This window comes from Podarcis liolepis, assembly GCF_965112155.1.
Source record: "Podarcis liolepis genome assembly, chromosome: 18".
Classification (NCBI taxonomy): domain Eukaryota; kingdom Metazoa; phylum Chordata; class Lepidosauria; order Squamata; family Lacertidae; genus Podarcis; species Podarcis liolepis.
In genome coordinates this window covers 1,867,012-1,892,392 of record NC_139572.1, presented here as the reverse complement: position 1 = coordinate 1,892,392, position 25,381 = coordinate 1,867,012, and the positions used below count along the sequence as shown (strand labels likewise).

At 50.4% G+C, this 25,381-nt stretch overlaps 1 protein-coding gene across 6 annotated transcripts in view; it reads left to right on the top strand.

The window, feature by feature from the left end:
- The window catches only part of NFIC (nuclear factor I C), a 107,080-nt gene that overhangs the window by 65,805 nt on the left and 15,894 nt on the right, over positions 1-25,381 (top strand). For 4 of the 6 annotated variants that reach the window (XR_014521003.1, XM_083483929.1, XM_083483927.1 and 1 more), the window contains exons 3-10: positions 4,609-4,683; positions 6,407-6,481; positions 7,500-7,623; positions 8,372-8,496; positions 11,795-11,917; positions 13,313-13,497; positions 19,210-19,369; positions 22,526-22,605. Coding sequence is in view for 5 of the 6 variants with exons in the window: in XM_083483929.1 (XP_083340055.1) it covers positions 4,609-4,683; positions 6,407-6,481; positions 7,500-7,623; positions 8,372-8,496; positions 11,795-11,917; positions 13,313-13,497; positions 19,210-19,369; positions 22,526-22,605 (947 nt within the window). In the remaining variant the exon portion in view is untranslated. The remainder of the gene's footprint in view (positions 1-4,608; positions 4,684-6,406; positions 6,482-7,499; positions 7,624-8,371; positions 8,497-11,794; positions 11,918-13,312; positions 13,498-19,209; positions 19,370-22,525; positions 22,606-25,381) is intronic. The other 2 variants (XM_083483931.1, XM_083483930.1) reach the window with 1 other exon arrangement.

Sequence of the window (25,381 nt, the reverse complement as noted above, 5' to 3'; positions counted from 1 at the left end):
CGTTTCCGATCCGACCCCTGAAATGTCCCGCTAGTAGATTTGGATACACACGCACGCCCTCCGACGTTTGCATTCATATTTCAAGAAAGATGGCTGCTGCTGAAAGACTCTGAGATTTGAATTGGGTATGCCCGCTGTGTCTCTGCACGAGTCCCCGATCTTGCAATCGGGAGGCCCGCTCAGAACAGAAACTCATGCAGAGGCAATAGGCAAACCCTCCACGTGTCCCTGAAGGGACGCGGGTGGCGCTGTGGGTAAAACCTCAGTGCCTAGGACTTGCCGATCGTATGGTCGGCGGTTCGAATCCCCGCGGTGGGGTGAGCTCCCGTCTTTCGGTCCCAGCTCCTGCCCACCTAGCAGTTCGAAAGCACCCCTAAGTGCAAGTAGATAAATAGGTACCGCTTTCTAGTGGGAAGGTAAACGGCGTTTCCGTGCGCTGCGCTGGTGCCGGCTCGCCAGAGCAGCTTCGTCACGCTGGCCACGTGACCCGGAAGTGTCTCCGGACAGCGCTGGCTCCCAGCCTCTTAAGTGAGATGAGCGCAGACCCCTAGAGTCAGACACGACTGGCCCGTACGGGCAAGGGTACCTTTACCTTACCAAGTGTCCCTATTTTTCAGGGACAGCCCAGGATTCGCAGAAGTTGTCCTGGTTTCCGATCCGACCCCCAAAATGTCCCACTGGTAATTTCGATACACACGCACGCCCTCCGACGTTTGCATTCATATTTCATGAAAGATGGTTGCTGCTGAAAGACTCTGAGATTTGAATTAGGTACGCCCGCCGTGTCTCTGCACGAGTCCCCGATCCTGCAATCGGGAGGCCCGCTCGGAACAGAAACTCACGCAGAAGCAATAGGCGAACCCTCCAAGCGTCCCTATTTTTCAGGGACAGCCCCGGATTTACTGAAGCCGTCCCGGTTTCTGATCTGACCCCGGAGTGTCCCTTAGGCCGCCCCTATTTTAATCGGTCTAATGTTTGAGGGTGTGGAGTTATTTTTCTTATATTCAACTAATAAATTATTTTTTAAAAAGAGGAAATAAGTAAATATAGAACCCCAAGGAGACCTCTGAAGGCAGCCCTGTAGAGGGAAGGGCTTTTTGAAGTTTGATGTTTTATTATGTTTTTATATATGTTGGAAGCTGCCCAGAGTGGCTGGGGCAACACCGTCAGAGAAGGGGCGTATAAATAAGAAAAGGATGATGATGTTGGAATAGGGCACCCCTATTTTCATTGGAGGGACGCGGGTGGCGCTGTGGGTTAAACCACAGAGCCTAGGGCTTGCCGATCGGAAGGTCGGTGGTTCGAATCCCCGCAATGACGGGGTGAGCTCCCGTTGCTCGGTCCCTGCTCCTGCCAACCTAGCAGTTCGAAAGCACGTCCCAAGTGCAAGTAGATAAATAGGTACCGCTCTGGTGGGAAGGTAAACGGCGTTTCTGTGCACTGCTCTGGTTCGCCAGAAGCGGCTTAGTCCTGCTGGCCACATGACCCAGAAGCTGTACGCCGGCTCCCTCGGCCAGTAAAGCGAGATGAGCGCCGCAACCCCAGAGTCGGCCACGACTGGACCTAATGGTTAGGGGTCCCTTTACCTATTTTTATTGGAGAAATGTGGGAGGGTATGGAAAAGGACGTCAGTGTTTGACAACCAAGGTCCTGCTGTACTTCAAAGGTGATTATATACATACCTTTAAAAGATTAAAAACAAGGACAAATGGTTAAAAGCGACCACCTTGGTTCTCAAATGCCTTGGTACTCAAACAACTTGTAGCCCGAACACGGCAAACCTGGAATTAAGCGTTCTGGTTTGCAAACTTTTTTCGGAATCAGAACGTGCTCTGATTTGTTACGCTGAGGGCTGTTTTGGCTATTTATTTTGCGTTTTTGTGACTGTATAGAACCCAGTTTGGCTACTGACAGATTGATTGTGCGACTGCAGTAGGTTGTTTGTAGCTTTCGTTTTATGGATCGACGGTCTCGCTAGATAGCAAAATCCATGTTCAATTGCTGTTTTAGGGGTTGTTTTTAAAAGTCCGGAACGGATTAATCCGTTTTGCATTGCTTTCTATGGGAAAGCAGCGCGCCTTGGTTTTGGAACGCTTTGGTTTCGGAACGGAAGTTCCTGAACGGAATAAGTTTGAGAACCAAGGTACCACTGTATAAAGGAGAGCGCCTCAATTCATTGTGTTGTTGTTTAGTCGTTTGCTCGTGTCCGCCTCTTCATGACCCCCTGGACCAGAGCACGCCAGGCCCTCCTGTCTTCCACTGCCTCCCGCAGTTTGGTCAAACTCATGCTGGTAGCTTGGAGAACACTGTCCCACCATCTCGTCCTCTGTCGTCCCCTTCTCCTTGTGCCCTCCATCTTTCCCAACATCAGGGTCTTTTCCAGGGAGTCTTCTCTTCTCATAAGGTGGCCAAAGTCTTGGAGCCTCAGCTTCAGGATCTGTCCTTCCAGTGAGCACTCAGGGCTGATTTCCTTCCAAATGGAGAGGTTGGATCTTCTTGCAGCCCATGGGACTCTCAAGAGTCTCCTCCAGCACCAACATTCATTGTGTACCATCAATAATTTTTAAGGATCTAGCAGGGTTTCAGCTGCCCCCTCTCCCCCCCCCCCACGGCCACATCTATAACACCCATGGAAAGAAAGACCCTGGTTCCATCATCATCATTAACCTTTTATTCAACCGTCAGTCAGAAAAAAGTAAATTTGTCAATACACAATTAAAAACTCCAGGAAGATTTTAGAACTTAGCCAACACTAAAATGGGCTAAACAGATAGCCCCGTGTCAATACAATCAATTAAAGCCTTGCGACGCTTAAAAGCTAAAAAAAGAAATTTGGCCACCAAGGAAGGTATAGCTCTAGTGGCGTTATTCAGCAAGTGTAAAACCTGGTTTTCTCCGGGTAGGAAGCTAGATTGGCATAGGGGTGGGTCTTTTGTCTAAGCTCTGCATAAGAAGGGCAAGTCAAGAGAATGTGTTCGGTGGACTCAACCACACCCATGGCACAATGACAGGTTCTCTGGGCGTATGGTACTCCCCTGTACCTTCCCCACAATATCGCAGAGTCAAGGACATTTAATCTAGCCGCTGTAAGAAGTCTGCGGTATTCCACATAGTGAATTTCTGCAAGGTAGGGGGCTGGTGTGGTCCGATAAATCTGGTCCCCTAGGAACATCCCTGGTTTTACCTGGGCTATGTGACCCTGGTTCCAAAAACTTTCAAGGATCAGCAGGGAACGTTCTGCAGGAGGTAGAGAAAGAGGGGTTTGCATGTGGGGCGTTCTGTCTGTGGGTGGGGGTGGGGGCCGAAAGAGCAGAGCCTGGGCTGGCAGAGCAGAGTGGGGGGGTGCGCGGTTGTCTAATCCAGGATGCTACTAGGAACCATTATTGCTGAGCTCAGCGTCTGCTCTGCTGACGGCCCGGAGAGCCTGATTATTTTTAGATAAGATGGAAAGCCTGGAACGGAGAGTTCTGGGCTGCAGCCTGGCCGAGGCGTGAGCTGTGTTTCTGATGAAGGAGGGAGGAGGGGGCCGGCGAGTCGGGTGTGGGGAGGAGAGGAGAGTTGCTGCAGTGGGTGAGCTTTTCCTCCCCACCTCTCTCTGCACGGAGAGTCCCCGTGGCTCTCCCTTTGAGGGAGGTCCGGTCCGGCGCGCGCACACACACAAACTGCAGCAGAAAGTCAACCGGTTGCAACGCAGTCTCACCCAAGCATTTAAGCCCAGGGTTTTGCAACCTTTTTTGGGCCCACGGCTCCCTTGAACTACAGTGGTACCACAGCTTGAGTACTTAATTCGTTCCGGAGGTCCGTTCTTAACCTGAAACTGTTCTTAACCTGAAGCACCACTTTAGCTAATGGGGCCTCCCGCTGCTGCCGCGCCACCGGAGCCCGATTTCTGTTCTCATCCTGAAGCAAAGTACTTAAGCCGAGATACTATTTCTGGGTTAGCGGAGTCTGTAACCTGAAGCGTATGTAACCCGAGGTGCCACTGTACATTTGTCTGTGGCACAATTGTGGGGCTCGGGAGTCCAGTTATATCCCCCCTTCCCTGCAGAGCTGGCAGACCCTCACCCTTTTTCGAACCCCCTCCCTCGTGGAGCGTTCCCTCGGCCTCCTCTCCCCTTTCCACCTTGTTGCTTTCTCATCTCGGTCGGTGGAAAGATTGGACTGTCGGCTGCCCCAGATATAGAGTCCCGTCGATGATCAGCCATCGAGGAGGCAGCTGATTCAGTCCGCATTTAACACCAAGCTTATCTCGCTAAACCGCAGAGCCTAGGACTTGCGGATCAGAAGGAAACGCCGTTTACCTTCCCGCCGGAGCGGTACCTATTTATCTACTTGCACTTTGATGTGCTTTCGAACTGCTAGGTTGGCAGGAGCAGGGACCGAGCAACGGGAGCTCACCCCATCGCAGGGATTCGAACCGGTGACCTTCTGATCGGCAAGCCCTAGGCTCTGTGGTTTAGACCACACGCATCCCGGTTTCTTTAAGCTAAAAAGTCCCAAATGCTGTTTTCGGATCTCTGAAGGGATTTCGATGTGAGGTAATCAGAGATATCATTAGCCCGGGCCATTTGCAGTCGCAAAGCTCACGCCTCCATCTTTCCTTTTCAGATTCAGATCAAAGCAGTAGCCCCAGGACGGGAATCGGCTCTGACCAGGAGGACAGCAAGCCCATCATCACGTTGGGTGAGTCAAGGAATACTCAGCGCACAAAAGTGGGAAGAGGAGAAACGTCTTATGTCCCTGTAGCAGGGATGGGAGGAGAACGCCATGCCGATGGACTACAACTCCCATCATTCCTGACCATTGGCCATGCTGTCAGCTGGGGCTGATATGCGTTGGAGTCCTGCAAGCTCTGGAGACCCCCATGCTCCCCGTTTTTCCTCTAAGGCGTTCTTCTTTCCTCAAGAGGGAATTCCTCTTCTAAACAGAGGCATTCCTCCGTCTCTGGCATGTAGTAAGGAAATGGTACCTCTTAGGTCAGGTATGTGGGTATCTGAGGGCCTCTAGATGCTACAACTCCCGTCATCCTTGCTCCCTGGCCATCCTGGCTACGGAGGCATCCCTGATTCTCAGGAGGGAATGCCTCTGCTAAACAGGGAGTACCTAAACAGAGATTATCTCCTCTAAACAGAGAATACGTCTTCTAAACAGGGAGTGCTTCTTCGAAACAGGGAGTGCTTCTTCTAGACAGAGGATACCTCCTCTAAATAGAGAATACCTCTTCGAAACAGGGAGTGCTTCTTCTAGACAGAGGATACCTCCTCTAAACAGAGAATACCTCTTCGAAACAGGGAGTGCTTCTTCTAGACAGAGGATACCTCCTTTAAATAGAGAATTCCTCCTTTAAACAGAGAATACCTCCTCTAAACAGAGAATACCTCTTCGAAACAGGGAGTGCTTCTTCGAAACAGGGAATGCTTCTTCTAAATAGAGGATACCACCTCTAAACAGGGGGTGCCTCTTCTAAACAGAGAATACCTCTCCTAAATAGAGAATACCTCCTCTAAACAGGGAGTGCTTCCTCTAAATAAGGGATGCCTCTTCTAAACAGAGGTTACCTTCTCTAAACAGAGAATACCTCCTCTAAACAGGGAGTGCTTCTTCTAAACAGAGGATACCTTCTCTAAATAGAGAATACCTCCTCTAAACAAGGGATGCCTCTTCTAAACAGAGAATACCTCCCCTAAACAGAGAATGCCTCCTCTAAACAAGGAGTGCTTCTTCTAAAGAGGGAATGCCTTTTCTAAATAGATAATACTTCCCCTAAACAGGCAGTGCTTCTTCTAAATAGAGAATACCTCCTCTAAAAGGATAATAACTCTTCTAAACAGAGAATACCTCCTTTAAACAGAGAATACCTCTTCGAAACAGGGAGTGCTTCTTCTAAATAGAGAATACCTCCTCTAAACAGAGAATACCTCCTTTAAACAGAGAATACCTCCTTTAAACAGAGAATACCTCTTCGAAACAGGGAGTGCCTCTTCTAAATGGAGAATACCTCCTCTAAACAGAGAATACCTCCTCTAAACAGAGAATACCTCTTCGAAACAGGGAGTGCCTCTTCTAAATGGAGAATACCTCCTCTAAACAGAGAATACCTCCTCTAAACAGAGAATACCTCTTCGAAACAGGGAGTGCTTCTTCTAAACAGAGAATACCTCCTCTGAACAAGGAGTGCTTCTTCTAAGCAGGGAATGCCTTTTCTAAACAGAGAATACCTCCCCTAAACAGGGAATGCTTCTTTTAAACAGGGAATGCCTCCTGTTTCATCCTGGCAATTTATTTATTTTTAATAAGAAGGAAAGTGAAGCATCTTGTTTGTGCATCTAGTTTCCCCGTTTCAATTCCTCCCAGGTCGTTATGCTCCCTGTGCTCAATTAATCTCTCTTTCCCCCTTTTTCCGCAGACGCGACAGATTTCCAAGAGAACTTCGTCACGTCCGGGGTGTTCAGTGTCACGGAGCTGATCCAAGTTTCCCGGAGTGAGTAGGCCTCTCTTTGCTGCTTCTTGTATAGCCGGCCTTCGTGAAAACCTGGCCTGTGGTTCGGGTGTTCGTTTGTTTTCTGTGTTGTGCCAGCAGGTTAACTTTTGCACAAGCAGTCTTGCACTCTGCAAATGCACGATCCTAATTGTGCAAGGAGGAATTGCTGCTCCCGGTCCGTGTCAACAAAACTGATTTGGTTCCTAGCCATGATTCAAGATGGCGTCCAATTTGGGCAGAACAAACTCCTTTGTTTTGCTTTTGTTCTTTTTTAATTTTGTTTTTAAGGGAATCAGAAAGTATACGAGCAGGAATTGACAAATAGACAGCTGAGGGAGAAGGTGAAAGAAAGGGGGGGAATATATAAATTGAAAATACAGTGGTGCCCCGCAAGACGAATGCCTCGCAAGACGGAAAACTCGCTAGACGAAAGAGTTTTCCGTTTTGGAGGTGCTTCGCAAAACGAATTTCCTATGGGCTTGCTTTGCAAGACGACAATGTCTTGCGAGTTCCTGCTGTTTTTTTTCCCCTTCCCCCCCTTTTTCTAAGATGCTAAGCCGCTTATCAGCTGATCTGATCAGCAGATAAGCCGCTAAAAGCCGCTAATCCGCTAATCCGTCAATGGGCTTGCTTCGCAAGACGAAAAAACCGCTAGACGAAGAGAATCACAGAACGGATTATTTTCATCTTGCGAGGCACCACTGTAACTTGGGGAGACCTAAGAAATGGGGTGTGAACCGGAAATAAAGAATGTGACTTCCGGTTGGCCGCGCGATTAATGGTGGACGGGAACTCTTTTTTGGGGGGGAGGGAAATAAATAATGCAATATAAAGCAGTAAACGGGAAAGAAAGAACACGTTGACTTCGCCAACTCCGTGTATTCGACCATCTTTATCTGCCAATCTTCCAGAGTAGGGAGTTCCTGCTGCTACCATCTCTGAGCCAAAAAGTATTCTTGTAGCTGTTGTGGCGCACATAAGCAAACGTTGACCCCCTTTTTTTCTGCCTTCTCCGCAGCGCCGGTGGTGACGGGCACAGGGCCAAATTTCTCCCTTGGGGAGCTGCAGGGGCACCTCGCCTATGACTTGAACCCCTCGAGTACGGGCATGAGGAGGACGCTCCCCAGCACTTCCTCCAGCGGGTGAGTCCGGGCTTGGAGTTGTGGCGCTGTGTTCCCACCCTTTCGTCGCCTTCACTTGCTACCCCGTCCTTCCCTCAGCCTTCTCCTAATGAGCGCTGCAACCCCAGAGTCGGCCACGACTGGACCTAATGATCAGGGGTCCCATGGGGATTAGTAGAGGTAAAGGGACCCCTGACCCTTAGGTCCAGTCATGGCCGACTGGGGTTGCGGCGCTCATCTCGCTTTACTGGCCGAGGGAGCCGGCATACAGCTTCCGGGTCACGTGGCCAGCAGGACTAAGCCGCTTCTGGCGAACCAGAGCAGCGCACAGAAATGCCGTTTACCTTCCCGCCGGAGCGGTACCTATTTATCTACTTGCACTTTGACGTGCTTTCAAACTGCTAGGTTGGCAGGAGCAGGGACCGAGCAACGGGAGCTCACCCTGTCGCGGGGATTCGAACCGCCAACCTTCTGATCGGCAAGTCCTAGGCTCTGTGGTTTAACCCACAGCGCCACCCGTGTCCCTAACATGGGGATTAGCAGCTAATAAAAGTTTGGGTTCTCTTTTGTTCGGGGCTTCCATCTTGTTCCACCTTGTGGCAGGTGGGAGTCCTGTGGCGACCGTCTTCAATCAAGACCAAGCCGACTGGCTGCTGTTTTGCTCTGGGATTCCTGGCTGGTGTCCTTGTTTTTTGCCCAAGGGAGCCCTCAGATTTCTCCGTTAACAACCTGAACGCTAACTGCTCTTCCCCCTTCTGCCTCACCTCAGGAGTAAACGTCATAAGTCCGGCTCGATGGAGGACGACCTGGACGGCAGCCCGGGGGGCGAATATTACACGTCACCCAGCTCCCCCACGAGTAGCAGCCGCAATTGGACGGAAGACATGGAAGGGGGTAAGTTGGAGGGGAGCCGGGCCGCCCCCAAACCTTCAGGAAACCAAGCATTTGTTTGGGGCTGCACCTTCCTGAGAAGAGGAGGGCAGTATAGATTTAGAACAGGGGTTTGCAGAAGGACACAGTCCAGAGGCTGCAGAGTGGAATAGCTGGGAAATATTGGGGGAGCAGCGAGAATGAATGAATTTTTATTTGCGTCAGCCGTCGGCCACAGCAATAAAACAACAATACGATACACAAAAATTCGAAATAATAAAGTCAGTTATGTTGTTGTTTAGTCGTTTAGTCGTGTCCACCTCTTCGTGACCCCCTGGACCAGAGCACGCCACACCCTCCTGTCTTCCACTGCCTCCCGCAGTTTAGTCAAACTCATGCTGGTAGCTTCGAGAACACTGTTCCTCCATCGTGTCCTCTGTCGTCCCCTTCTCCTTGTGCCCTCCATCTTTCCCAACATCAGGGTCTTTTCCAGGGAGTCTTCTCTTCTCCTGAGGTGGAGAGTCTCAGCTTCAGGATCTGTCCTTCCAGTGAGCACTCAGGGCTGATTTCCTTCAGAACGGAGAGGTTTGATCTTCTTGCAGTCCATGGGACTCTCCAGAGTCTCCTCCAGCACCAGAATTCAAAAGCATCCATTCTTTGGCGATCAGCCTTCTTGATGGTCCAGCTATCATATAGAACGCATTTTGGGGTTTTGAACCAAGAGTCAAATAGTGGACCTGATTCTGATCGCCCCGGCTAAAAACTTTGCCACATTTGCCATCATCTGCCACCTTTGCCGTCATCTCGCTTTATTGGCCGAGGGAGCTGGCATACAGCTTCTGGGTCATGTGGCCAGCAGGACTAAGCTGCTTCTGGCGAACCAGAGCAGCGCACGGAAACGCCGTTTACCTTCCCGCCGGAGCGATACCTATTTATCTACTTGCACTTTGACGTGCTTTCGAACTGCTAGGTTGGCAGGAGCAGGGACCGAGCAACGGGAGCTCACTCCATCACGGGGATTCGAACCGCCGACCTTCTGATCGGCAAGTCCTAGGCTCTGTTGTTTAACCCACAGCGCCACCCGCATCCTGTCCCCAAAAGTATCTTTCTGCATTTGGCTGGTGGGGAACGTCGGGGCTTCCCTACTCCTGCTCTCCCAGCCGGCCGCCGTTTCCCCTCCAACGAGAGACGTGTTCGGATCCTCTGCGAGAAGAGCTTTATTTCAATCCCCGGACTGGATGTTCTGGTTGTAAAATCCTTCTCAATGAACGTCTGGGAGAGAGCTAAACCCTTTAGTGGCGCCGCGTAAAACGACTGCCCCAGATAAATCGCTGCCTGGAGGGCAGGGGCTAAGCCGAGAGGGGATTAACCCTCTCTCTGCCCTGTCTTCCACCCCGTTGCCAGAAGGACGTCGGAGATGGCAGGAGTTGCCAGCCTTCTTAAGCTCAGGGGCACGTGGGTGCCAGCCCTCTGGTCAGTTGGTCCCCTCTGTAGGGTGTCACACACAGTGTCAGATTTATGTATGGGGGGGGGAGTGATTTAGGAGCCCGGCCTGTGATGTCAAAGCTATTCCACGTATTCATAAGTTTAATTTTTAAAAAAGATTTTTTTTTAATGGTCTTCTGTGTGAGTCATCGCTTATGCGCCGTATTTTTCGCTCTATAAGACGCACCAGACCACAAGACGCACCTAGTTTTTGGAGGAGGAAAACAAGAAAGAAAATATTCTGAATCTCATAAGCCAGAACAGCAAGAGGGATCGCTGCGTAGCGAAAGCAGCGATCCCTCTTGCTGTTCTGGCTTCTGGGATACCTGCGCAACTTGCATTCGCTCCATAAGACGCACACACATTTCCCCTTACTTTTCAGGAGGGGGAAAAGTGAGTCTTACAGAGCAAAAAATACGGTATTTTCCATTTTTATATTGTCCTATTATTCAGTGAACTGAGACCTGCAGTTTTGGGGCGGCATACAATTTTAATAAATCCTCATCCTCATCACTGATCTTGGGAGTTTTAAAAATTATTGGTCAGGCTTGCCCAAGACTCAGACAGAGCTGCAACAGGTAGGGTATTTAATTCTCAAGGTCGTGGGTTCGAGCAAACGATTCCTGCATTGCAAGGGTCTTGCAGAATAGATTATCTTGAATGGTTCCTTCCAAACTCAACCGTTCTCTCCCATCTCCTCCAAGTGTCCTGTTTTTCCAGGGACAGTCCCGGAATTACAGAAGCCGGTTTCTCTTCTGCCATCGAATGGTGGATGAGTTTTATGAATTAAATCAGAGCCGCACCTGATATTCAGTACTGGATTTACGTATAAGCTAAACAAGCTATAGCTTAGGGCCCCACTCTCTTGGGGGCGTCCAAGAAAAATTAAAGGGGAAAAAACTGGATGCACATTTCCAAAATACAAGATAAAAAACCAATAAAATAAAACCTACATACAGTGTTTTGTGTTGTGTAGGCTCCTAGGATGTAAGTCATGGGCCCCGTCTGCTCCCTAAAATATCACTGGTTTGCTCCTTTCTATATATAGGGTGCCTACATTCTGAATGTGCAAATGGCTTTTACAAGTATTGAAGATATAGGGGGGAAGAGAGAAATGTGAGCATAGGGGGTGTGATTAGAATATGCAGTTGATAAAGGAATGGAACCGTAGAAGGGGAGGAAGGGAAGTTGATGGTTGTGAATGTTATGGCTGTATTCATTGAAATGCGAAAAATTGTAATGGAAAAATATAAATCATAGAATCATAGAATCCTAGAGTTGGAAGAGACCACAAGGGCCATCGAGTCCAACCCCCTGCCAAGCAGGAAACACCATCAGAGCACTCCTGACATATGGTTGTCAAGCCTCTGCTTAAAGACCTCCAAAGGAGGAGACTCCACCACACTCCTTGGCAGCAAATTCCACTGTCAAACAGCTCTTACTGTCAGGAAGTTCTTCCGAATGTTTAGGTGGAATCTTCTTTCTTGTAGTTTGGATCCATTGCTCCGTGTCCGCTTCTCTGGGGCAGCAGAAAACAACCTTTCTCCCTCTATGTGACATCCTTTTATATATTTGAAATCAGGTGTAGGCAAACTCCGGCGCCCCAGATGTTTGGGACTACGATTCCCATCATCCCTGACCACTGCTCCTGTTTGTTAGGGATGATGGTAATTGTAGTCCCAAACAGGCCAGAGTTTGCCTCTGCCTGGTATAAATAATAAAAGTTAAAAAATTAATGGCTGCCTTGGAAAGCACACTTAGAGGGCGCAAGGTGCAGAACTTAGGGGGCCTGTTGCTGCGGATAAACACGTCAACTCTCCCTCAAATTCCTCCCCAGGGATTTCTCCGAAAAAGCCAGACATGGACAAGTCTCCCTTCAACAGTCCGTCTCCGCAAGATACTTCGCCCCGGCTGAGCAGTTTTACGCAACACCACCGTCCCGTCATCGCCGTACACAGCGGTAGGTCGGGGGTCGCCAAGGAAGGGGGCGGTCAATTTCTTAGCGCCAGGCCAGTCCCTCCCAGCAAAATAAGGCAGGAGAGTTCTCCCTAAAGCTGGAACATGCCACTTTGGGTTCATGTGTCTGCGTTGCAGGGAAGCCGTCTCATTTTGAAACCCCTCGCAAGTAGAAAAGTAACAGTCCTTGCACTACTAGCTTTCTGCTTGCAGAGACTCTCAATACACACCGTATTTTTCGCTCTATAAGACACACCAGACCATAAGACACACCTAGTTTTTGGAGGAGGAAAACAAGGGAAAAAATATTCTGAATCTCAGAAGCCAGAACAGCAAGAGGGATCGCTGCGCAGTGAAAGCAGCAATCCCTCTTGCTGTTCTGGCTTCTGGGATAGCTGCGCAGCCTGCATTCGCTCCATAAGAAGCACACACATTTCCCCTTACTTTTTAGGAGGGAAAAAGTGAGTCTTATAGAGCAAAAAATATGGTATATTTTTTTTTACAGAGCGAGTTTAACAAATGCTTTAAAAAAGCTGTGTTTCTCTCCTCTACCTGACAAGACAGAAGTACTGTTTTGGGGGACAGGAGGCAGGCAGGTGTGGAGGATTCCCTGGTCCTGAATGGGGTAACTGTGCCCCTGAAGAACCAGGTGCGCAGCCTGGGAGTCATTCTGGACTCACAGCTGTCCATGGAGGCGCAGGTCAATTCTGTGTCCAGGGCAGCTCCATCTGATACGCAGGATGAGACCCTCCCTGCCCACGGACTGTCTTGCCGGAGTGGTGCATGCTCTGGTTATCTCCCGCTTGGACTACTGCAATGCGCTCTCTGTGGGTCTACCTTTGAAGGTGACCCGGAAACTACAACTAATCCAGAATGTGGCAGCTAGACTGGTGACTGGGAACGGCTGCCGAGACCACATAACACTGGTCCTGAAAGACCTACGTTGGCTCCCAGTACGTTTCCGAGCACAATTCAAAGTGTTGGTGCTGATCTTTAAAACCCTAAATGGCCTCAGTCCAGTATATCTGAAGGAACGTCTCCACCCCCATCGTTCTACCCGAACACTGAGGTCCAGCTCCGAGGGCCTTCTGGCAGTTCCCTCCCTGCGAGAAGCAAAGCTACAGGGAACCAGGCAGAGGGCCTTCTCGGTAGTGGCGCCCGCCCTGTGGAACACCCTCCCATCAGATGTCAAGGAAATAAACAACTCTCTGACTTTTAGAAGACATCTGAAGGCAGCCCTGTTTAGGGAAGCTTTTAATGTTTGATGTATTACAGTATTTTAATATTTTTTGGGAAGCCGCCCAGAGTGGCTGGGTATAAATAAATTATTATTATTATTATTATTATTATTATTATTATTATTATTATTATTATTATTATTATCTGTCGCCCCCTGCAGGTATCGCCCGAAGCCCTCACCCTTCCTCCGCGCTACATTTCCCCACCACCTCGATCCTGCCCCAGACGGCCTCCACTTACTTCCAACACACAGCCATACGGTACCCGCCACACCTGAATCCTCAGGACCCTCTGAAAGACCTCGTCTCGCTGGCCTGCGACCCGTCCAATCAGCAGCCGGGACCGGTAAGGAACCGCCGATCTCGTCCCCGTGTGGTTCTGGGGTTCAGGGGAAGTCCTGGGACTTGCCAACTCGGCAGTCTCGCTCAACTCACTCTTCTCAAGGCCACCGTAGATACCACGCCGCTGCCCCTCTCCCCTGCGCGGTTTTCCCTCACCCTCTTGAGGACTAGCGGATTGTTCGGGCTGCGGCGGTTTCCGAGCGGCCGTGTGTAGAAATGTGCATTACGCCAGGCTGGAACTTCCCAAACCTTTTGGAGGTAGCAAGGTGGCTAGATTGGTCTCAACTAGGGCCAGGGCCTTTTCAGTACTGGCCCCAACTTGAAGGAACAAGAGACCAGGGTCCTGCGAGACTTGACATCTTTCTACAGGGCCTGCAAGACAGAGCTGTTCCGCCTGGTCTTTGGTTTGGACTCAGTCTGACCTTTATGTTTCCCTCCCCTTATTATTACCGTATTTTTCGCTCTATAAGATGCACCAGACCACAAGACGCACCTAGTTTTTGGAGGAGGAAAACAAGAAAAAAAATATTCTGAATCTCAGAAGCCAGAACAGCAAGAGGGATCGCTGCGCAGCGAAAGCAGCAACCCCTCTTGCTGTTCTGGCTTCTGGGATAGCTGCGCAGCCTGCATTCGCTCCATAAGACGCACACACATTTCCCCTTACTTTTTAGGAGGGAAAAAGTGAGGCTTACAGAGCAAAAAATACGGTATTTTCCATTTTTATATTGTCATATTATTCGGTGAACTGAGACCTGCAGGTTTGGGGCGGTATACAATTTTAAGAAATCACCATCCTCATCATTGATCTTGGGAGTTTTGAAAATTATTTGTTAGGCTTCCCCAAGACTCAGACAGAGCTGCGACAGGTAGGCTCTTATAGAGCGAAAAAGACGGTCATTATTATTATGTTTTTACTGTCATTTTACTGGTGTTAGCCGCCCTGAGCCCGGCTCTGGCTGGGGAGGGCAGGGTATAAATAAAATTTATTATTATTATTAAAAGGGAGCTGTCTGTACGTCAGGACAGGCGGTTTCGATGGCGAAAAAGGAGGCTCCCTTGCCCATGTTGGGGCACACAGATATCTTACGGGGGGCGACAGCAGCACTCCCGTGACTTCCTTTCATCTTGCAGGGGGCAGCTTTGGAGTTTCCCATAATGCCCCGGGACACTTGCTGCGTTTTATGCATGTGACACCTTGTTCCAGGGTGTGATGCAGTGATTCAGTGTGTCATGGCACCCTGGGGTGCCTTGAATAATGTTCAGGGGTGCCGCTGGCAACAAGGGAGGGTGTTCATAAAAAGTTGAGGGGCTGCCAGCTCTGCAGGCAAGGGGAGGACATTAACTGGGCTCCTGAGCCCCACAGGGGTGCCGCAGAAATAATGCCGTGGGTCAAGGGAGCCGCGGCTTAGAATCTACAACAGCGAAATCACGACACAAAAGGAAAGGGGAACTAGGAGGGCAGAGGAAAAAGTCAAGCTCGGGAACCGGTTTGTTATAAGGACCAGCAGGTGTGAGAAAGGGGGGCATTGCTTAGACAGAAGATGGGATAGATCAGGGGTCGGCAAGGCTTAGTCCATCAGCTTAAAGGCAAAGGGACCCCTGACCATTAGGTCCAGTCGTGGCCGACTCTGGGGTTGCGGCGCTCATCTCGCTTTACTGGCCGAGGGAGCCGGCGTACAGCTTCCGGGTCATGTGGCCAGCAGGACTAAGCCGCTTCTGGCGAACCAGAGCAGCGCACGGAAACGCCGTTTACCTTCCCGCCGGAGCGGTACCTATTTATCTACTTGAACTTTGATGTGCTTTTGAACTGCTAGGTTGGCAGGAGCAGGGACCGAGCAACGGGAGCTCACCCCGTCATTGCGGGGATTCGAACCTTCTGATCGGCAAGTCCTAGGCTCTGTGGTTTAACCCACAGCGCCACCCGCGTCCCTTCAGTCCATCAGCTTAGTTTGCCATTATTCTCTGGTAGGGACTTTATCGTATTTCCGTCTCTGGGCTGGTAGCATCCGTGCGGCAGTCGTTGCATAGCCAGATTACCGTCTTCCAAAGCAACTCCTCTGTTCCGAACTTAAAAACGGAGAGCGTAATGTTGGTGGCCAACAAAAGAGGTCTCAGGGCAAAATCTTTAAAAATGTAGTATAAACACCGACAACTGGGAAACACCGGCCTGCGAGCGCTCCAGTTGGAGAACAGCCTTGACCAAAGGTGTCGTGGGCTTTGAAGACACTCGAACTTAGGACGCAAGGGAGAAACGTGCTAGGAGGAAGGCACACTTGGCAAACCCTCACCGGGATCAACTCCCGCCCGGAAACCTATGTCCCCACTGTGGAAGGATGTGTGGATCCAGAATTGGCCTCCACAGTCACTTACGGACCTATGGTTAAGACCGTGTTTAGGGAAGACAACTGGCTATGAGGGATTGCCGAAAGGAGCAGTAGAAAGATTGGGTTTTATCGCAGCGAGACGGGGCAGCGGCACGGCGTGTTACGAGAGGGGGGAAGCCAGAGGGAGATTTTGGACTGCTTTGAAGCTGGAAATCTCCAGCAGTCTCTAAATCACACTCTCCCTGCCTTCCGCCACCATCACACAAACACACACACACAAACACACACACACACACACACACAGATGGGTCCAGCCGTCGATATGCATAACATATAAAGGCATCTTTGATGTGCAACTCGCTTTGCTGCAAGGCTGCTCTCCACCCTGGTGGGCTCCCAGCGCCATCACCAGCAGGTGGTCCCATCAAAGAGGTACCTACCTACTGCTCAGGCTGCCTGAAGGGCAGCTGGGGGGGGGGAATAGAGGAGGCCTGACCCCCCACCTGCCAGAAACACACACTGCATTTACGAGCCAACGTTACCTGTGAAAAAACTTTTGTTGTTTAGTGGTGTCCGCCTCTTCGTGACCCCCTGGACCAGAGCATGCCAGGCCCTCCTGTTTTCCACTGCCTCCCACAGTTTAGTCAAACTCATGCTGGTAGCTTCGAGAACACTGTCCCACCATCTCATCCTCCATCGTCCCCTTCTCCTTGCGCCCTTCATCTTTCCCAGCATCAGGGTCTTTTCCAGGGAGTCTTCTCTTCTCCTGAGGTGGCCAAAGTCTTGGAGCCTCAGCTTCAGGATCTGTCCTTCCAGTGAGCACTCGGGGCTGATTTCCTTCAGAATGGAGAGGTTTGATCTTCTTGCAGTCCATGGGACTCTCAAGAGTCTCCTCCAGCACCAGAATTCAAAAGCATCCATTCTTCGGCCATCAGCCTTCTTGATGGTCCAGCTCTCACTTCCATATTTGCTCCTGTTTTATTTCCTTGGGTACCATACCATCTCCCTGCATAGGATTGAAGTACGTCTAGGTTTTCCTGGACATATCCGGAATATGGCACGCCCGGGAAAACCCCGTTCATGTTTTTGCCTCCCCCCTCCATTAAAACACAGGCATGCCAAACGGAATCCGTTCCGGAAGTCCAAAAATGTTCGGCGACCGAGGCACGGCTTCCGATTGGCTGCTTTCTGAGCTCAATCGGAAGCCGCGCCGGACGTCCGGCTTCTGAAAAACGTTCACGAACCGGAACACTTTTCCTGGTTTGCGGTGTTTGGGAACCAAGGTGTTTGGGAGCCAAGGCATTTCAGAACCAAGGCGTTTGAGAACCAAGGCGTTTGGGAACCAAGGTGTTTGAGAACCAAGGCGTTTGAGAACCAAGGTACCGCTGTATACAGAGGACAAATGTAAAAAGTTAAATTACATTTTGGGGGTTCGGATCAATAGTCAAATGGTGGGTCTTATTTTAATCGCTCCAACTAAAAACCTTGCAACTTTTGCTATCGCCTGTTCATCTTGATCTGACAAGGGCATGGAGACTGTAACAGTGGTTGGGCGACCCGGAACGGACAATAAAAGAGGGGTGATAATTTTGCTCCTCAAATCTTTGTAAAGATTGCAGGCCGGAAGGACATGAGCCGCCGATTCGCAACTGCCATCTCCACGGGGACATAACCTTTTTCCCCACTGGGTTTTTTTGGGAATCGTCCCTCGAGTATATTCAGTATATTCAGTCTTGCGACAGTCAAAACACGTCTATATTTTGGAATTATTAAGTTATGCAAACAGGGCGGCCAAGAGTCAAAAGGTCTAGGTGGGGAATAAGTCGTACTGTGGGCAGAATTCCCTTATTGTGGCCGAGTTGTTCTGTCGCTCGATATCGTTTAATTAAATTGCTTGCTTTACTAAAACCCAGTGTGAGTAGCCGTCGTGGGGATAAACCACAAGATTGAAGTTTTGGGTAAACTATTTTAGTCCCGGCGCTCTCTTGCGACTCTAGGGGTAGTAGACCGGACGGATCTGTATGTGTGTTTGTGAGAAAGTCCATGTAAGAAACTAGCCTACTGCATAAAGGCGGAATTTGCATTTGTCGCCCCGCCCATTTTGCCTCTGGCCCCGCCCACTAGCAGCATGTGGTTTTCCCCTGCCCTTCTCATAAATATGGGGGGGGGGTCCACGGATTGCTCCCCCCCTTGATCTTTATTCCAGCTTTTGCAATTGCACCCTGCTGATCCTAAAATAAAATAAAATAAAATGATAAAATAAAATAAAATAAAATAAAATTTTCAAATGCCACAAAGCAAAGGTCAACAGTCCAGCTATAGCCCTATGCCTAAATTCCACCACCATCACCAAATAATAATAATAATAATAATAATAATAATAATAATAATAATAATATTGATACCTTGCCCATCTGACTGGGCTTCCCCAGCCACTCTGGGCGGCTCCCAACAAAAATATAAAAGCACGATAAAACATCAAGTATTAAAAACTTCCCTAAAGAGGGCTGCTTTGAGGTGTCTGTCTTCTAAAAGTCAGATAGTTCTTTATTTCCTTGACATCTGAAAGGAGGGCACCACCACTGAGAAGGCCCTCTGCCTGGTTCCCTGTAACCTCACTTCTCGCAGGGAGGGAACCGCCAGAAGGCCCTCGGGAGATGGACCCCGGTGTCCGGGCTGGAGACGCTCCTTCAGGGATACTGGGCCATTTAGGGCTTTCATGGTCAACACCAACACTTTGAATTGTGCTCAGAAACGTCCTGGGAGCCAATGCAGATCTCTCAGGACCGGTGTTATGTGGTTCCAGCTGCCACTCCCAGTCCCCATTCTAGCTGCTGCATTCTGGATTAGTTGCAGTTTCCGGGTCACCTTCAAAGGCAGCCCCATGTAGAGCGCATTGCAGTAGTCCAAGTGGGAGATAACTAGAGCATGCACCACTCTGGCCAGACAGTCTGCGCCTCCATGGACAGCTATGAGTCCAAAACGACCCCCAGGCTGCGCACCTGGTCCTTCGGGGGCACAGTCACCCCATTCAGGACCAGGGAATCCTCCACACCCGCCCGTCCCCTGTCCCCCCAAAACAGTCCTTCTGTCTTGTCAGGATTCAACCTCAATCCATCCTCCAACCGCCTCCAGACACTCACACAGGACCTTCACCGCCTTCACTGGTTCTGATTTAAAAGAACCTCGAAATACCGGCTGCTGGGCGGGGGTCACAAATGGGGACGCCGAGTTGAGCTGGCTAAGGTGCCCATGTTCCCCGATCTTGCCCGGCCACCGTCCCCGTTTTTTTCTAATTGGGAGGGTTCTCCACCGGGCGGCTCATTTGAGGGCTCTTTTAACCAGCTTTGTGTCTCTTCTTTTGTTTTCCATCTTGTCCCCCCCCCCCCTAGTTAAATGGAGGTGGCCAAGTGAAGCTTCCCGGGCATTACCTTCCCGCCCAGATGTTGGCGCCGCCGCCCCCCCCGGGTCTGCCCCGCCTGGCAATCTCACCCGACACCAAACCCATCGCGACAACTTCCGAGGGAGGGACCACTTCGCCGACGTCTCCCAGTAAGCAAGCCTAAAAAACGCCCCCCCCAAACCCGATCCCGACTCCCGCCCGCCCGCCCCCTCCCAAATGGCCCAGCAGCCATGCCCACCCATGCCCAATTCCGCCCACCCACCCCCAATCCCCCAAATCCAGACACGCTCACAGACCGCAGTCTTGCATTCCCATTTTTCGGAGAGGGGTGGGATTCGGAACGTGGCAGCGTTTTTCATAGGAGGGGGCTGTTTTTTTTTCAGGGGCGGCGGCGGCAGTAGTAGCAGGGGAGACCTGGGTTCGAAACAGCGGCAGCCCCGACCTGACAATGGGAAGGGCTTGGGCAAAGGGCCGGTTTAAAATAAGGTTGCCAGATATTTTTTCAACGAATTCGGGGACACTTTCTAACTTCAATAGGAATGATAGGGTTTTGTCTGGGGGCTGATTTGTAAATCCGGGGACTGTCCCCGGGAAACGGGGATGTCGTCTAACCTTAGTTTAGCAGCAGCCTTTGGCTATGTGCAATAAAACTGACTGACTGACTGTAACCTTAGCTTAAAACGCACCTGTTGAAATCAAAACAGTGTCCCTTCTGGTGGCTTGCAACTGAATAGTTTGCGCCTAAATAGAAGCTTTAGAATCCTAGAGTTGGAAGAGACCACAAGGGCCATCGAGTCCAACCCCCTGCCAAGCAGGAAACACCATCAGAGCACTCCTGACATATGGTTGTCAAGCCTCTGCTTAAAGACCTCCAAAGTAGGAGACTCCACCACACTCCTTGGCAGCAAATTCCACTGTCCAACAGCTCTTACTGTCAGGAAGTTCTTCCTAATGTTTAGCTGGAATCTTCTTTCTTGTAGTTTGGATCCATTGCTCCGTGTCCGCTTCTCTGGAGCAGCAGAAAACAACCTTTCTCCCTCCTCTATGTGACATCCTTTTATATATTTGAACATGGCTATCATATCACCCCTTCACCTCCTCTTCTCCAGGCTAAACATGCCCAGCTCCCTTAGCCGTTCCTCATAAGGCATCGTTTCCAGGCCTTTGACCATTTTGGTTGCCCTCCTCTGGACACGTTCCAGTTTGTCAGTGTCCTTCTTGAACTGTGGTGCCCAGAACTGGACACAGTACTCCAGGTGAGGTCTGACCAGAGCAGAATACAGTGGCACTATTACTTCCCTTGATCTAGATGCTATACTCCTATTGATGCGGCCCAGAATTGCATTGGCTTTTTTAGCTGCCGCGTCACACTGTTGGCTCATGTCAAGTTTGTGGTCAACCAAGACTCCTAGATCCTTTTCACATGTACTGCTCTCAAGCCAGGTGTCACCCATCTTGTATTTGTGCCCTGTTTAATGAATGTTTCTTATAGCTTAAAAACAGAACACAGGTTTGCATCCTTTAACCCAAAAGCCCACACTGTAATCTATAACAAAACTCATTCAGTACCTCTGCTCTGAGCTAGGAATCCTAGAATCTTTTTACACAACCAGGCACTGTGATAAAGTCCCTTTTCATTTCCTTAAACCGCTGGAAACGATGGGAAACCACATAATAATTATATGAATGATAATTTGAACCCTGCCCAACTGACCGGGTCGCCACAGCCACGCTGGACGGCTTCCGACCCATAGAAAACCAGAATAAAACTCAAGTGTTGGAAGCTTCCCCATACAGGGCTGTCTTCAAAAAGTCAAATAGTTCTTTATCTCCTTGACATCTGGTGGGAGGGCGTTCCACAGGGCGGGCGCCACCACCGAGAAGGCCCTCTGCTTGGTTCCCTGTAACCTCGCTTCTCGCAGGGAGGGAACCGCCAGAAGGCCCTCGGGAGATGGACCCCGGTGTCCGGGCTGAACGATGGGGGTGGAGACGCTCCTTCAGGGATACTGGGCCGTTTAGGGCTTTCAAGGTCAGCACCGACACTTTGAATTGTGCTCGGAAACGTCCCGGGTGCCAATATAGGCAATGTTGTGTTTGGAGGCTGAGACACTGATCTAGATCTGTTTGCTTTGGACTGTGTGGATTCTAAGTTGCCATTTTGGGGGGCCAGGCGGTTAGAAGCTTGTAGTTTTCAAGACGTCTTTTTGGTTCCTGAAATTCATTCCGGTTGTACGGATGAAATAATGGCGGGTAGAATTCTGCAGGGCGCGTTGCCAGCGTGGGAAAACAGGCAAGGTTCAAGGATCCTTTATCCTGGCACCCAGGAATCTTCACTTGGTTGCAAAAGGAGCCTGGCGAATTTAGAACTCTGCCTGGGGCCAGTCCCGATCTTTCAGCCTCTCCCGCCTCACAGGGTGGTTGTAGGATGGTAATGAGGAGCGTGAACACCACCTTGAGCTCTTTGAAAGATAAGGAGGCTACGGATGCAAGGGGGGGGGGGAATAAAATAAAATCACTGATTGGCGCACTTGAGAGCCCGGCGGGTAGAGGGGGCAGCAGCAAATATTTCTGCTGCGCCCTCAGGGCAACTGCAAGGACAAGGAAGGAAGGGAGGGAGGAAGGAAGGAAGGAAGGAAGGAAGGAAGGAAGGGAAAGAAAGAGGAAGGAAGGGAGGGAGGGAGGGAGGGAGGGAGGGAGGGAGGAAGGAAGGAAGGAAGGAAGGAAGGAAGGAAGGGAAAGAAAGAGGAAGGAAGGAAGGAAGGAAGGAAGGAAGGAAGGAAGGAAGGAAGGAAGGAAGGAAAAGAAAGAGGAAGGGAGGGAGGGAGGGAGGGAGGGAGGGAGGGAGGGAAAGAAAGAGGAAGGAAGGAAGGAAGGAAGGAAGGAAGGAAGGAAGGAAGGAAGGAAGGAAGGAAGGAAGGAAAAGAAAGAGGAAGGAAGGAAGGAAGGGAGGGAGGGAGGGAGGAAGGAAGGGAAAGAAAGAGGAAGGAAGGAAGGAAGGAAGGAAGGAAGGAAGGAAGGAAGGAAGGGAGGGAGGGAGGGAGGGAGGGAGGGAGGGAGGAAAAGAAAGAGGAAGGGAGGGAGGGAGGGAGGAAGGGAAAGAAAGAGGAAGGAAGGAAGGAAGGAAGGAAGGAAGGAAGGAAGGAAGGAAGGAAGGAAGGAAGGAAGGAAGGAAGGTTATTCTGGGTGGTTTCCTCACGAATGGGTAGGAATTGGTGGTCGGGGGTTTGTTTTGCATTTCTTTTCTAAACCGTGCTGTGTCCCCCCTCCTTTCTTTCTCTCCCCCTCTCCCTCCTTCCCTTCCTCAGCCTACTCCGCCCCAGGCACACCCCCTGCGAACCGCTTCGTGGGACTAGGACGGGATCCTGGCAGCATCTATCAGGCACAGGTGAGTCTGCCGAACTCTTCCTCGGGGTCACGGCGATGCTGCCTCAGCTTATGGCTGGTGTGCGCGAGAGATGGAGGAATTCCTCTTCTCAGACCAGGGTTGGGGGAGACTTGCGGACCTCCGAACGTGACCCTTTGCTTTCTCCATCCTCCCGCAGCCAGCTTGACCAGTGAGTGGTCAAGCATTGTGGGCAGGGGCGTAGGAAGGGGGGACGGTCCGCCCCAGGTGCCACCATGGAGGGGGGTGACAAATGATCAAGGAACAATTACTGCCCTACCAGGGCGGATCATAGGGAAACGGGTGGCGCTGTGGGTTAAACCACAGAGCCTAGGACTTGCCGATCAGAAGGTCGGCGGTTCGAATCCCCGCAATGACGGGGTGAGCCAAAGGCCTTATCTTACTACAATAGGGATTATATAGCTCAGGCCTAGGCAAACTCCAGCCCTCCAGATGTTTAGGACTACAGTTCCCATCGTCCCTGACCACTGCTCTTGTTAGCTAGGGATGATGGGAGTTGTAGTCCCAAACAGCTGGAGGGCTGGGGTTTGCCTATGCCTGATATAGCTATTGGTCAACCACGCCATTTCAGCAAATTCTTGTAGTTTATTATTGTCGGGGCTTCTTTTTCCTTCCACCCCTTCGCCACCAAAGGAAATTCCAACGAAATTATCAGGGGAAACTTTCTGGCAGTAAGAGCTGTTCGGCTGTGGGATGGAAGTCTTCCTCAGAGGTCTTTAAGCAGAGTTCGAATGGCTCTCTGTCAGGGATGCTTTAGCTGAAATTCCTGCATTGCAAACGGGGTTGAGATGGATGACCCCTAGGAGTCCCTTTGCAACTGTACAGTCCTTTGATTCAGGCCAGATAGCTAACTTGCGATTCTGAGACGTCCAAAGGCGGCGAGATGAATGCCTTTTCGCAAACCCGTTTCGCAAACAGACACATTTTGGGCGCGTGCTTTCCCCTCAATTAATAATAATAATAATTAATAATAATAATAGATTTTTATATATACCCCGCCCTTCCCGGTTCAAACACAAGGCTCACAACAACTTTAAAACACTTAATTGTAAAAGCAGCATAAAAACATGAATAACAATAATATTCAAAGCTCAGGAATCAATTTAGGGGAAATCCATCTAATAAGCAGCGAGGAGACCAGGGGAGAATTAGCTGTGGGGTCTAAAAGCAGGAAATTTTCGTAAAAGGGATATAAAAGATTTGACACGTGTTTGGTCGGGTGTCCGAAGAAGCAATCTGTGTGACCTTTTCCTCCCTCTGCAAAATCTTCTGCCTTCGTCAGGCAGGGAGACGGGGGTCACATCCACTCGGTCAGCCCACAAATCTCTCTTTTCACGCACGATTCTCCGTGCCGCAGTTGGAATATCCCAGAGGGCATATATGGGTCTGGGTGTGTTTTGTGGGGGGGACGGGTTTCTTGCGGGGGGGAATTGACTGCAGAGCAGAGGCAGTGCGGAGACTGCGGGTGGCTGGCTAGGAGAGGAGGAGCGCGGAGGGGAAATCGCTCTCGCCAGCCGAGATCTGCTGAATCTGCAAAAAAAAAAAAAAAAAAAGGAGGGGAGGGAAAAAAGCTTGTTAGGCGCAGTAGGAATTATGGCGCAGTCTCTCTCTCCACGCACAAACACCTCCAGCCAAGATGGCTTGCAGGTCGTGGAATCGTAGAGCGAGAAGGGAACCCCAGGGGTCATCCATTCCAACCCCCTGCAAAGCAGGAATCTCAGCTAAAGCCAGGGCCGGATGAGGCCCTAATTTCCTGAAAGGTAATGGGGCCCTTTATATGTCCAGCTGTCCTTTGCCAGCAACAAATGGCCGCTGTTTTTCGTGTTGAATAAATGCTATATGGTAATTGGTGGATTATGGTAAACGGCGTTTCCGTGCGCTGCTCTGGTTCGCCAGAAGCGGCTTCGTCCTGCTGGCCACATGACCCGGAAGCTGTACGCCGGCTCCCTCGGCCAATAAAGCGAGATGAGCACCACAACCCCAGAGTTGTCCACGACTGGACCTAATGGTCAGGGGTCCCTTTACCTTTACCTTTAATTGATGGACCTAATAGGTATCTCAAGCCCTTTGCCCATGTGGCCGTGCGACCAGTCCATGCAGAATGCAGGCACCCTATATATAGAAAGGAGCAAACCAGGGATATTTTAGGGAGCAGGCGAGCAGGGCTCATGACTTAAATCACAGGAGCCTCCATAATACAAAACACTATTGCTGCATGTAGGTTTTATTCTATTTGTTTTTTATCTTATATTTTGGAAATGTACATCCAGTTTTTCCCCCTTTAAACTTTTCTGGGGCCCCCGAGAGAGCGGGGCCGTAAGCTATAGCCTGTTTAGCTTATATGTAAATCTGGCACTGGTTCACAGCTTTTATTTTACAGTGGTGGTGCTGTGGGTTAAACCACAGAGCCTAGGACTTGCCGATCAGAAGGTCGGCGGTTCGAATCCCCGTGATGGGGTGAGCTCCCATTGCTCGGTCCCTGCTCCTGCCAACCTAGCAATTCGAAAGCACGTCAAAGTGCAAGTAGATAAATAGGTACTGCTCTGGCTGGAAGGTAAACGGCGTTTCCGTGCGCTGCTCTGGTTCGCCAGAAGCGGCTTAGCCCTGCTGGCCACACGACCCGGAAGCTGTACGCTGGCTCCCTCGGCCAGTAAAGCGAGATGAGCGCCACAACCCCAGAGTCGGCCGCGACTGGACCTAACAGTCAGGGGTCCCTTTACCTTTACCTTACCTTGGTTTACAACCATAATCCATTCCA